Here is a 13,770-nt window from a genome sequence, read left to right on the forward strand (position 1 = left end):
GAGGACAGGGGCAGAAGAAAACAAGGTTTTTAATTTTGTTTAATGCTACATCAGCTGCCTCTGTCCATAGGAACTTCTTCTTGGAGGAGGTGAGAACATGGAGGGGGTTACCAATGAGGCTGTAGACTTTAATAAATCTCCGGTAGAAATTAGTAAACCCCAAGAACCTCTGCAGTTGTTTCCAGTCTGTGGGTACTGGCCAGTCTAGTACTGCAGACACCTTGTCATTACTCATCTCAACTAAATTGGGTGAAATCTTAAAACCGAGAAAAGATGTAGAGGACTGGTGGAAATCACATTTTTCAGCTTTAACAAATAAATTATTTTGTAACAGCCAGGTGAGAACAGATCTGACATGTTTTTTTTGTGTGAAGTTAGGTCCTTGGAGAAAATTAAAATATCGTCCAGGTAAACAAAAACAAACTGATTTACCATGTCCCTTAGGACATGATTGACCAGAGACTGGAACACAGCTGGGGCATTGATCAAACCAAAAGACATGACCAAATATTAATAATGACCATTGGGTGCGTTGAAGACCGTCTTCCACTGATTTCCCTCACGTATGCGCACCAAATGGTACGCATTACGGAGGTCAAGCTTGGTGAATACTGAAGCGCCTTGGATGAGGTCAAAGGCAGATGACATTAATGGAAGGGGGCATTTGTTTTTTATGGTCATTTTGTTTAACCCCCTATAATCTACGCAGGGCCTTAAGGATCCATCCTTCTTCCCCACAAAGAAGAAACCAGCGCCTGCTGGAGAGGTAGAAGGCCTGATGATGCCTGCTTGAAGCGAGTTCTTGATGTACTCCTGCATGGCTTCTTGCTCAGGGGTTGACAGAGAGTATAGAGCCCCATTAGGGGGTGTAGATCTAGGAACCAAGTCAAAAGGGCAGTCATAAGACCTGTGCGGTGGTAAAGAGGTGGCTTTGACTTTATTAAAAACCTCCTTTAAGTCATGGTACTCCTCTGGGACTTTAAAAAGATCTGGGTAAGTCTCTTTAATATTGTTCTTAGGCATGGAGGGAATGACTACATCAACAAGACAAGATGACAAACAGTTATCAGACCAACTCACAATCTCCTTCTGTTGCCAGTTACTATGTGGGTTGTTTTTTGAGAGCCATGTGGCCCCTAGGACCACAGGAGAGTGGGGTGATTTGATCATAAAAAACTGCAATGTCTCTGTGTGATTACCCCCTATGGTTAAAGTCACTGGTTCAGAGATTAAAGAGGAGTCATGAAGAGGGTGACCATCTAAGGCTATAATGGACAGTGGTTTAGGAAATTTAAACAGTTTTGTTCCTCGTTCTTGGGCAAACTGAAGGTCCATGAACTCAGAGTCGGCCCCTGAGTTGATGAGTACTTTAATGGAGGTGCAAGTCTTACCAGACATGGACAGCTCAGCTGGAAACGTGAAGGGTGAGGAGATTACTAGATTCTGGGTCTGACTCAGCAGGAGTCTCCTCTTCTCTGCTGAGTCTGGCCTTTTAACGGACAGTTAGAGACGTTGTGAGAGTCTTGGCCACAGTAGAAACACAGCCGGTTCTGACGTCTCCTCTCACGTTCTTCTGGAGTAAGACGGCTGCGTCCAATCTACATGGGCTCCTCTCGTGGTGGTGTCTCTTGTGGATGTGGTGGAGAGGGGGGTCCCAGGGGAAGCCGTCTGGGCACCTCTCTGGGTTCCTCAAGGGGTCTTGAGGCTCTGCTGGATCGCTCAGCTCGTTCTCGGAATCTCTCCATCAAGTGCAGATTCACCCTTGTCGCCAAATCCTCCAGGTCCTACAGTGAGTCTGGGTATCGCTTGGTTGCCAGGTTGTCCTTGATCTCCTCGTTAAGCCCTTGGTAGAAAGCATCAGTTAGTGTCTCTTCATTCCATTTACTACCAGCAGCCATAGCATGAAAATCTATGATGTACTTGGTTACTCTTCATTTTCCCTGCTACACTGAAAACAGTCTACGAGCAGCCTCTCTTTCTGGGAGGATGGGGTCAAAAACCCTGCACAGCTCTTTAGAAAACTCATGAAACGAGTAGCAGTACCTGGAATCCTTTTGCCATTCTGACGTTCCCCAAGACTTAGCTTTTCCAGACAGGAGGGACACAGTATACACCACCTTAGCACGTTCAGAGGGGAAGGATGAGGGCTGGAGCTGAAAATGAATTTCACATTGTATTAGGAACAGGCAGCACTGGTCCGGTGCCCCTGAAAACAGTTCTGGTGGAGCCAACCGTGGTTCCCGGAGTGGGTTACTCGTAGTTCCAGCATATGCAGGACTGCCGGCATGATTTGAGTCCTGAGGGTTAGAGTGAGGAGTTAGAGTCTTAAGCATGTTCATGGTCTCATTCATGCTGGTCTCTAATTTACAGATGGCACCTTCCACACTAGATCGCCATTCTGAGCCCAGTGTAGGATCCATGTTTGGCCAGATCAATCTGTCAGAGATCTGATGACAGAGGATCCTACACACAGACTCATAAAGATTTTTAAAATGTTTATTGAGTAAATAAACAGCTTCTGGTGTCTCAGGTCCAGGGGCAGGAATTGTATCTAAAATTATACAGAGGGGAAAGGTAAGTGTTTGACAGAATAACGAGTAGTTATCTGAATACAGACGGTCTGATGAAACACTAACCTTTCTTGTTGTAACGGGACGCTCCAGCGGAGACACAGTTGCAGAGACCAAGGGAAATCCAGAGGCATAGTCGAGGATGAGCAGGGTTCATACACGGGATCAGAAGAGGAGATAGGGAGAGGCAAAGGCGAAATCCAAAAACAGGCGTAGGTCGTCAACAAGGTCAGAAGGCCGAGGCACAAAAGGGACAGGCAAAAAGTGTGGTCGAGGGAAACAGGCATGGATCAAGATTAAAGAACTGTGAACAAGGAGAGTACGCTGGATAACTGTGGCTGGAAGCAAGCAGTTGATCTGGCAACATAGCGGAGAAAGCAGGAAGTATATATACACCCAGAAACAGGTGGAAACCACCAGCAGCAATCAGAGAGAGAGGCGTGTCATGTAAAGAGGCTGATAGAAGCAGCAGAGGAGAAACCCAGAAGAACGGAGAAGAAAAAGTCAAACAGTGAACAGAGTGATGAGAAAAAGAAAAAACAGAGTGTAAACTGTGACAAAACGCTCTAAAAGAGCACAGAATATCATGATTTCAGCTCTCTGCCTCCTCTGCTCTTTCCCACCTGCAAGCGCTTTTGGCCACACCCACTTCTCCATTCTGCACAGTGAACAGCTGATCAGCTGCAGCAGGAAGTTTATCCTGTGTGGGCTGCACAAAACTGCAAGAGGTGCTAAACAATTTAAAATAATTTATTTTAAATAAAAATTCCGTGCCGAATGTATGGCTCATCCATCAATCAGCCAATTGTGTGTCATGTCCAATCCTATTTTGAAAATCTGCGATAGAGCGAGTCTGCAATAAACGAACCACGAAGTATCGAGGGACTACTGTATATCTCTAGCACTTTAGAATTTATGGAAACTGAGAAATGTTTGAGGTGAGTTCAAGATGCCCGTGATACCTTGTGCCTAAAGATGGAATTAGAGCTGCTCAGTTCTTTATCTACCTGTGTTAAAGATCTGAGTTCTCACATTGAGTCAGGACGCACAAATTCGAGTTACAAATTAACCCAGATCCTTCCTCTGGCACACTTCAAATAAAAGTCTGCGAGTTAGCGAGCACATAGAAACAAACAAACAAAAAACTACCCAACATAATCATCGGAAATGCTGCAAACACAAACAAGTCGAGTGTCTGTACTCAATTAACTCACTGGTTATGCTGCGGAGTCGGGTCTCAAGGTCAAGTCATAGTCTAACAAGGTAAAAAAAAAAGTAATTTTTGCCTTTGCAAATCATTAAAGAAAATTGAAAAGCTCATAAATGTTTCATGACATTTTGGAGACTCCCTTGTTAATTAATATGTTTCACCAACTGGTCTCCAACAATCTCAGCCAGTGAGATACTGGCACAATATGTGCATTAAGTTAGGGTTAGATGTGTACTGATGTTAGTTAAGGTTACGTTTTTCTGATGTTTTGTCTTGGTGATGTCACCTTGAAGGTCTGGGTTAGCTTACACATTTGTTGGTGGTCAAACATGGTGCACAGCAACATTACTAAGACACCACTGTGCAGGAGTTTTTGTTATTCCTATTCCTGTTTAATTTCTAAGCTATTAAAATGGTGGATGTTATTGGGAGCTGCATTTATGATTTCTGATATAATAAGGGTTTTCACTTAAAATTGAAACGTTCAAGGGCCTTTATTGAATGAGCAGGAGCCATGCCTGAGAACTGTTTTAGGTCTCAGAAGCCTTGAACTGGTATGTTTTGATATCACACAGAAACATCTGATTACGTTGGCTTAATATAGATCGAAATGAATAAGTGTTGACATGTGATGAGTTTAAAACAAGAGAAGGGAGCAAGGCAGAAACATGCATTGAGCTAGAAGTGATATAGGTCACAGTAAATTTACTTTTCTGTATTATGCTGTACATTCCTGAGTATAAAGCAAACATTCTGAATTCATATTCTACCCTGCCGATACACTTTTATAACCTCAAAGCAAAAATAAATAATTTTGTATGAAAAATAAATATATATATTTTAAACAATAGGGCAGCACGGTGGCGCGACTGGTAGAGCTGCTGCCTCTCAGCGAGAAGGTCCTTGGTTCAAACCCCGGTCCAGGGGCCTTTCTGTGTGGAGTTTGCATGTTCTCTCCATGCATGCGTGGGTTTTCTCCGGGTGCTCCGGTTTCCTCCCACAGACCAAAAACATGCATGTTAGGCTGATTGGTAACTCTAAATTGTCCCTAGGTGTGAATGAGAGAGTGAATGGTTGTTTGTCTCGTTTGTCTCTATGTGGCCCTGTGATGGACTTGCGACCCGTCCAGGGTGTACCCCGCCCCTCGCACAGTGATTGCTGGACATGGGCACCAGCAACCCCCGTGACCCAAAATGGAATAAACAGGTAAAGATAATGGATGGATGGATGGATTTTAAACAATGCTATTTTAATAAGGACTTTCAAGAAATTATATTTCTCCGAACACAGATGAAAGTGCAAATTAAATAGATCAAGCAGCAAAAAAAGGGTCTATATAGTGATGTTGGAACCAAAAAAATAAATAAATGCAATTATTTGCTTGCTAAAACAAATTCAGCATCACAGTATGAGGCATGTGTGAAATAATAGCCAAGTAGACATGATGTGTTCAAATGGCATGTTGGATTGTCCGAATCTATGAAAAACCTATTCCACTTACAACATTTTGTTGGTAACAGAAGTGATTTCTCTTCACACTCAGAATCAGTGAGGACTGACGTTACCAAAACATGTCTTAAAAGCTTGGCCATGCACCATCGTGCTGCCAAAATTGAATGCGAAGGCTTGACTAAAATGTGCAAATAGCGAAAAGATAAATCAACTTTTGTTTATATGAAGTGAGGCACTTGATGAACAATGATAGACTGTTTGATAGCATCATGTTTTAAGAGTCTGTTGCAACAACATTGCTGAAGAGATGCATGGATATTTTCAGGTGATGAAGCACTTCTTAATTACTGAAAACAAAAGGATCACCCTCTTGGACTGTGAATGTCCCTAATTGAAATGCACAAAGAGTGAAGCCCAAATAAACCATGAGTAGTCCTCCTGACTGATGAATTTTACTACAGCAGCTAAACACGTGAGTTTAATATTTAACAAATGTAGTCAGACCTACAAATGAAGATTGGAAGAGCTGCACGTAAAATTGGCCTACGTTTAACCAGGAGATGAAAATCCAGCCATCTGTCTGTTATTTCAAATATTCATTCATTCATTCATTCATTCATTCATTCATTCATTCATTCATTTTCTTCTGCTTATCTGAGGTCAGGTTAAAGAGGTAACAGTTCCAGGAAGTAAACCCAGATATTCTTCTACGTATTGGCACTTTCCATCTTTTTCTGGGGAATCTGAGCTGAGAGGCAAAGCTGAAAATGTATCAGGCCATTGATGTTTCAACTTTCACCTATGCTCATGTGAAATGAGTTGTCTCAGGGTGTCCAGGCTCAGCCTGTGAGAGGTGCTGGGAACTAGAGCTGCTACTCCTCCACACTGAAATTAGTTAATTGCAGTAGTTCTGACATCTAATTGGAATGCTTCCTGGTTGCTGTTCCCTGGAGGTGTTTTGAGAATGTTCTTCCAGGAAAAGATCCCAGGGAAGACCCAGAACCGACTAGAGGACATGTGTCAAACTCACGCCCCGGGGGCCAAATGTGGTCCTCATTAACATCTTATCTGGCCCTCAAGATGTTATGTTAAACGTAAAATACTTTTATTTCTTGAATTTTTTCAGTCATCTATGATTATGATGTCAAAAGTGCAACAGAGAATGTCAAATGAGACCAGTCAAACTCTTGTTGAGGAACCTGCAACCAAGAAAACATGTTGAGTATCTAACTTGAGTTAATGTAGATTCTGAAATTGGCCCTTAGCTTGGAAAAAAAAAGTTTTAATTTTTGCCCCTTTTGTAAGTGAGTTTGACACCCCTGGATATATCCAGAACCAACTAGAGGGATTTTATATCCTATCTAGTCTTGGAATGACTTGGGATACACCAGGATGACCTGGAGAAAGGTGTTTGGGTTTCTCTTCTTGATTGGTGGCCTCCATGATCTGTTCTCAAATAAGCTGTCAGAATTGGATGGATGGATGGATGGATGGATGCATGGATGGATGCATGGATGGATGCATGGATGGACACCTTTGTTATTGCAGATAAAGCCCAGATTCAGATGACCAAGATCCTATCAGTCTAGAAGAGCGTTTCTTTTTTCCAGTTGATAACTATAACCTTAGAATTGGAAGGACTGACTTTTGTCCTGGTTCTTTACTCTGCTGCAAACCACAAAAGTGCATGGCTTAGGGCATTGCTTGAGGATGTCTACTGAACCACATCATCAGAATCAGAATACGTTTTATTATCTTACACTGAAGTACAGTGAGATTGTGTTCGTACAGTCGTCCGAAAGATGGGTGGAGTGCACATCATCTGCAAAAATAAAGTCGAGACGAGACCCAGAGGCTCAGATTATATTAGATGACTGAAATTCTGTCCATAAACACCACAAACGAGATCAGTGACAACGGTCAGCCCTGGTAGAGTCAACTCACGTGGGCAAACGGCTCCATTCTGTGCCAATCCTTTGGACACAGCTCCTCAGAAGTGAACAAGGGAGTCAGATCAAGGAGATTCTCTAAATGCACCTTTCACTGTTCAGCTGCAACCACAGGAAGGAACACTCTTCACACGAAAGTGAGGTACTGTCATATAAAAAGTGGGGGTAACGAAGCAGACACTCTTAAATACTACAGTTGTTTTCTTTTAGTTCAGTAACGTTTTTTTATTTTCCCCTAAACACAAAAAGGTGAAGGGGTGGAGAGTTTTCAGGACAATGGACAGAGATATGGAAACATCATTAGGTTTTTAATGACACAACAAATAGAAAAAAGACCCCCCCCCCCCCCCCCAATAAAGTAATAACTTTTTTGGTGTTATTTAGTTTTTTTGTTTGTTGTTTCTTTTCTCCTCTCATCTTATGCTGCACAGGCAAAATAATATATATTTTTTTCAATCTAGATGAAATTATAGTATAATCACCTTTTTGGGCACCACATCACATGCAGTGTCCGACAAACTATTCAAAAGCCGCATTGTGTGGATTTCTGTTAAGTGAATTTTTTTATGCAAATGTTAATTTTAAAAGTTTTTAATTGCTGTGAAAATATGTTGTTCTACTAAAGAAAACCATCTCCTTTGTTGTGAAAATCACCAGAACTTGGCTAATTTTCTTATAGCATTTATTTTAGCATTTTTATTGTCATCCATCTACTCTTACATCTGCTCATACCCATCTGCTCACTACAGACTCATGTTCAGGCTGCTGTTAATATACATTATTGTTTTACATTATCAGTGTTTAGCGTATATTTTAGATCCTTGTATACTATTTATTTTTATACTTTATATTTTTGCTATTTTTGGGTGTAACTGGGACCCTGTGTGCATAATTTTGTTCTACCTCATGTACCACATGTGATGAGAATGACAATAAAGAAACTTGAACTTGACTGATTCTGAGCTGTTTGTTCAAAGTTTGTCCAGATGTTCACTTTGAAACTGGTCATACTTAAAGAAAAAGCACGACCATGTGAAATAATTTTTGCACATTTCCTTGTGTGAACCGTCAGTTTCCTCATGTCTTGTGATCTCATGTAAAATCTTTAGTGAATTTCTGTGGTTCTTGTCTTTGTTCAGTAGTAAACTTCATATTCTTCTGTTATATTCCAGTATTATTTTGTAATTGTACTTCTTCGTCCTTTTCTCCCCAATTCTGTATAGCTAATTGTTTCTAAAAACATTTTACAGCGCCTGAACATTAGATACACTAACTGTTAAACCTTCTTTATTTTATTTTTTGCTGTGACTGGAAACTCGTCAACTAACAATCAAGTAGAATATGTTCTCTTGGTCGTGTTCAAGTGACAGTGTAGAATGACTAATGCAGTGCAGAACGTAATGAGGAGATGGGAAGCTGCATAAAAATTGGTCTAAGATACGATTGCTGTTTTCGTAGCAGCAGGAGTCTTGCTCTTGTCTTCACCATAACGCTTCTTAAAATCAAGTTGTTAACCTACATGCGCGCAACAAGTCAGTGAAGATGAAGAAATGTGTTTTTACACTAAATATGTAAGTTGCATGTATGACATCATGGAGCTTTTTGCAAAATACGTAACTGAAAACCAATATGAAAGCTGTGCTTTTCAAGGGGTTACCCTTCCTTTAATTATTTAATGGGATTAATTATTCTGTGAGAAAGCAGAGTGACTGAGCTCCGTAGCTTTCTCACAGGCCAGCGATGCCTGGAGGGGGCATCCTATAGATTTGCTGCACGGGAGTTCTTAGGGTTGTTGGATTAGTGTTAGAAGAGGCTCGTACGTGTTCGCATGTTAATCCAGATTCCCTTCATAGGACAAAAGGAGTAAGGCTAAAAAATAGATTTTTAAATGCAAGACAGGATGTAGTTTTTCATTCATCTAAGTGTTGAGCTCAAACAACAGACCATGTGTTGGAAGAAAAAATGTTGGTGGTCTGCAGCAATGACAACCTTGTGTGTGCATACACACATGGATACACACTTTTAAGCTCCTAACCCCTTCCCTCCCCCAACAGGCTTCTAATTGGACTAAGGGGGAAGAAAGAAAATAGGTGGGGGTTTGGGGTTAGAGACATGAATGTGACAACAACAAAAAAAGAACTGGGGATGTTCCTCAGACATAGTGAGATGAACTGGTGTAAGAGATTTATTGATTCTCTGTTAATAACTCGTCGTTCTCAGATAATTTGTCTGCAAAAAGAAGTACAAGTAAAACTTAAAGTATCCGCCTCTCCATTTCTATACTCGCTTCAAGTCGTTCAGGGTCATAGGTGGGACTTTGTTTCACACTTTCCCAGCTGTCCAAGAGCGAGAGGCTTGGGACGGACTGGTCGCCAGTCCATCACAAAACCACCGCCAGCACAACCATTCACTCTCACGGTCAATTTAGAATCACCAATTAACCAAACGAGCATGTTTTTTTATCCATAAGAGAACGCCTGTGTTACCACACAAGTCCGTCATGGGTACGGGGGGAACTCCACACATACAGACCCCAACCAAGATTCAAACCAACAACCTTCTATCTGTGAGGCAGCAACACTACTCACCACATCCCTGTGTTTCCCATTTTAATTATATTATATTATATTGTATTATATTATATTATATTGTATTATTTACCTGTGCCTAGTCTAGTTCAAATACACACGTTTGTTTAAATCTGCTGCAGAAATCTTTAAAACTACTTGTTTTTTGTACTCAAGTGCCCAAAATGTCAGTAATTATTGTATGTTTGTACCCTTTAAGCTATTGTCAGAAAATCTGTTACTCAACAAGTTGTCCCCCCCACACACGCACGCACACACACACACTGATTTAGGTTTTTCACAGGCTTTTAAGAGATGTATTTTTGTTACTTGAACCAACCCAGATATAAAAAATATAATAATAATTAAAAACAGCAGCAAACACAATTCTGGTGTCCCCAACAAACATGTCTGTTCAGATCAGCCTCAACACGTGCGCAGATTAGATTTGCATGAACTGGTCCAGTGTGTCCAAAGGTTTACATTACATGATCAAATCTGATGCAGTAAGATTAGAAATAAAACCACTGACGTGCTTCTGAACACCTTGATAGAAAGGATTCTGAATTTCAAGTTTGTAAACTTTTTCACTCTAAAATTATATCAATATAAATATTTGTCAACAAAGTACTTTATATTCCAGATTACATAAAATCACAGCTTGTTTGATTTTCAACAATCGGGCGTTTAGCATCGGACACAGTAGACAAACATTATTCTAAAATGATCTGTTGGCGTGACCTCGGCCAGGACATTGTGACAAACATGAAACAAGCAGAGAGTTGTTGCGCAACACACGGGTGTTGCAGGGATGGCTCGTAATTGTGCGCAGGTCTTTTACGTAGCGAGACAAATGCAGCGCATGCCGCCACCAGCCAGCCTTGGGGAGAAAAGATATCTGAATGTGGGTTGGGAAAGAGGATTTGTTCTGAACACCCCAAATAAATAAACAAATAAATCAATTCTGCTGTGAGGGTTTACTGAAATAAATGTCCAACTTTTTGATCATGGAATGAAACCAAGAGTCTGGGCAGCTCTGTTTCACTGTTTTGTGATAATTGATTAATTTAACAACAAGAAAAATCATAAATATGTTTCAGTAGTTCAAGCCAAGTCTGCTTTAAATGTTCTAATGATCATTTTCTCTCTCCCTGCCTGCTGGTGCTTCACCGTGTTACTGTTTGACACCTGTAAGTTAAGAGTCTTTTGTTTCTGTGGTGACGAGTTTCATTTCAAGCCCAAAGTCTACAAGTGATGAAGGTGGTGATCACATCATCGAGCCACGCTGAGAGCAAAAACATCAGGCTGGTTTATAAGAGGTATAACAGTCATAAATTTTATCATAACTTCATTGTAGCAACACGTATGAAAGGAAAAATGAAAAACACACTTGTCTTTGTCTGTAGCCATATACATCATATATATGCACGTTTTTTTACCACACGGTTCACAAAGTTCAAAATATTTCACAACAACAGCACCAAAGAGCTTTAAATTGATTCCTCAAACTCCACTAATACATTCATTCATTCATTTTCAAATATACTAATAATCTATTAATTACAGAGGTAAATAATTTACAATAAAATAACAACTTTAAGGTACAATTCAGTGTTTCATACATCGATGCCATTCATTCTCCTTGTTTGCCTAAACTTGTTGGCAAAATGTGGGTGTAGATTTTTGTATTATTATTTTATTTTAAAGAGGCAATTCAATTATCTTATCAATTGCAAATCCTGTGTGTTTGTCCAATTAAGTTGCTTAGTAATGCTGCAAAAATATATTTTCTTTTAATTTGTTGTCCCTTAGCAATTCTTTTATAGTGTCGGCACAGAAAAAACAAAAAAAACCACCAAATTTCAGAGAACTCACAGTGGTATTAAAGCACAGACAAAAAGAGGATGAAAAACGAGCAACATACAATAAAATAAAGTAAAATAACTTGGTAACTGCATCTTGAAGACAAAAATACCACAAAGGGAAGATTTTGAAAATTCTTCACCAAACCATAAAGCGAACAACACCAAACAATTCAACTACCAAACTGGATGACGACACGTTTTTTTTTTCTGGGTTCTGTTTTGTTTTGGTCCGAAATTAAACTGATTTACAAAAAAAAATGTTTTTGTAAGCTGAGATCCGGTGAAGCACCTGCTGATGCAGATGGTATTCACACATCAAAGGTTTGGAGATGATATCGACCTTGCAGCGACCTTCACATGGAGGTACGTTTTTCTCCTCCTCCATCAAGAAATCAACTGTTCTCGTTCATTCAGCACGCTGCGCTTCACGTTTTAAACACTGATTTGTCTGATTGGAATCTCACACTGACGCTCCGGTGTTTTACATCGACGCACTGCGGCGACGCGCACGTACCCAACACAACCAACAGATACAACACAGTTCAGGAAAGAGACCATTTAAAATTCCTGCCACCAGGCCGAGACGTCCCTGCTGTACACAATGAAGCTCCTGCAGCGGTGGAGCTTCTTTGTTTTTTAGCAGCTGTACTAGATGATCACATGGAGTTATTTTTTAACACAAAATCTGACAAAACCACTCTCAACACCGCCGTCTTTCTAATTCTTTGTTGTAAAAGTCCTGTGGCAACGTTTTGTGCAAAATCCATCCACCACCCTGTGTGTGAGATAAGCTGGTGATGGCCTTTGTTTTCTTCCTTGTTCAAGGCGCCAGATGTGCAGGAACATGTAAGCTGTTACAGAACGTGACACCAACCGATGACAGACACTTGGCAAAACCAAACAAAGACAGTAACAACAAAGAAAACAACTAAAATGCACCCAGAGGCAACAGGAATCCGGACTAGGAATAAAAAAACATGATCATTCCAAAACTTTCTTGTCCATGGATTCTTTGCCATTGGTCCGTGAGTAAGGCTCAAAGGCAGACGAGCTCAGGTAACGGGCAGAAAGTTCCTGCAGGTTGCCGGCCAGCGAGCCAGCCATGGAGAGAGGGTTGGATGAAATACGGGTGGCCACGCCGCTGAGTATGGACGGCATGGGGAAGCTGAAAAGGCTGTGAGCAGCTGGTGAGCTCTGCAGGCCCGCCACTGTCCCTGAGCTCGTGACTGCGGGGAGTGGAGGGCTGCCGCCAGCCGTGCTGCCGCTGCCTCCGCTGCTGCTGCTAACGCTGCCATTGTTGGACATGGCCATCGAAGGGGGGCGCAGGGCAGTGCCCAGAGTGCCCCCGCCGCAGTGCGGCAGGAGGCCTGGCAGGCCCGGAGGAGTCAGCAGCCGCCCCTGCTCCAGAAGTCTGAGGACGCTACAGGTCGCCGCTGTTTCCGAAACCACTGAACGCAACTCGGAGTCCTTCCCTTGGTCCTTCTTCTGCTTGGTACGGCGGTTTTGAAACCAGACTTTAACCTGGAAAAGATCACGAGAAAAAAAATCAGAAGATAGAATTTGTTTGACATTTTCAGTGTTACATCAAGAAGATGCTGTAAGCATTCATATGAATCCTGCTGCAGATGATAACTGCACTGTCTGATGAGCTCAGAGAGAATTGAACCATGAAGCCATGACAGTTTGTCTTTACAGATTAGTATGATGGCTCTCTGCAAACACTTTGTTGGCAAATTAAAAACGGAAATGTTTGTCTCCCGCCAATAACAACACGCCCCTTTAAACACTTGCTAATGTATGGTAGCTATACATGCAGGGGCGTTTACACACACACACACACACACACACACACACACACACACACACACACAACAGACAGTGACTGTAGGCAAAGAAGGATCACAACATGCAGGGATTTTATTTTGTCACAGGGAGAAAGGACTCATTGTGATAACAAAGAGAAAGTTAATTCAATCAAAACTTGCTTGAAGATAGCCTCTCACACGCTCACCTCCTCTCCACTCCATCAGCCTCCCCACAAAAGATTCATGCATCGTTTGACATTCAAGCGCTCCATCAGCTCCAGAGGAGAACAACTCCCACAGAACTGTCACTGGCAAACATCTAGAAAAACTCTGCTTATTATATATATATATA

General features: G+C 41.4%; 1 protein-coding gene across 1 annotated transcript in view; it reads right to left on the bottom strand.

The window, feature by feature from the left end:
• Window positions 1–12,594: 12,594 nt before the first annotated feature.
• Window positions 12,595–13,770, bottom strand: part of vax1 (ventral anterior homeobox 1) — a 4,763-nt gene continuing 3,587 nt past the window's right edge. Inside the window, exon 3 of the mRNA XM_037687972.1 lies at window positions 12,595–13,134. Within this exon, the coding sequence (XP_037543900.1) occupies window positions 12,595–13,134 (540 nt within the window). The remainder of the gene's footprint in view (window positions 13,135–13,770) is intronic.

Source organism: Nematolebias whitei, chromosome 1, assembly GCF_014905685.2.
Source record: "Nematolebias whitei isolate Nwh7 chromosome 1, NemWhi1, whole genome shotgun sequence".
Lineage (NCBI taxonomy): Eukaryota > Metazoa > Chordata > Actinopteri > Cyprinodontiformes > Rivulidae > Nematolebias > Nematolebias whitei.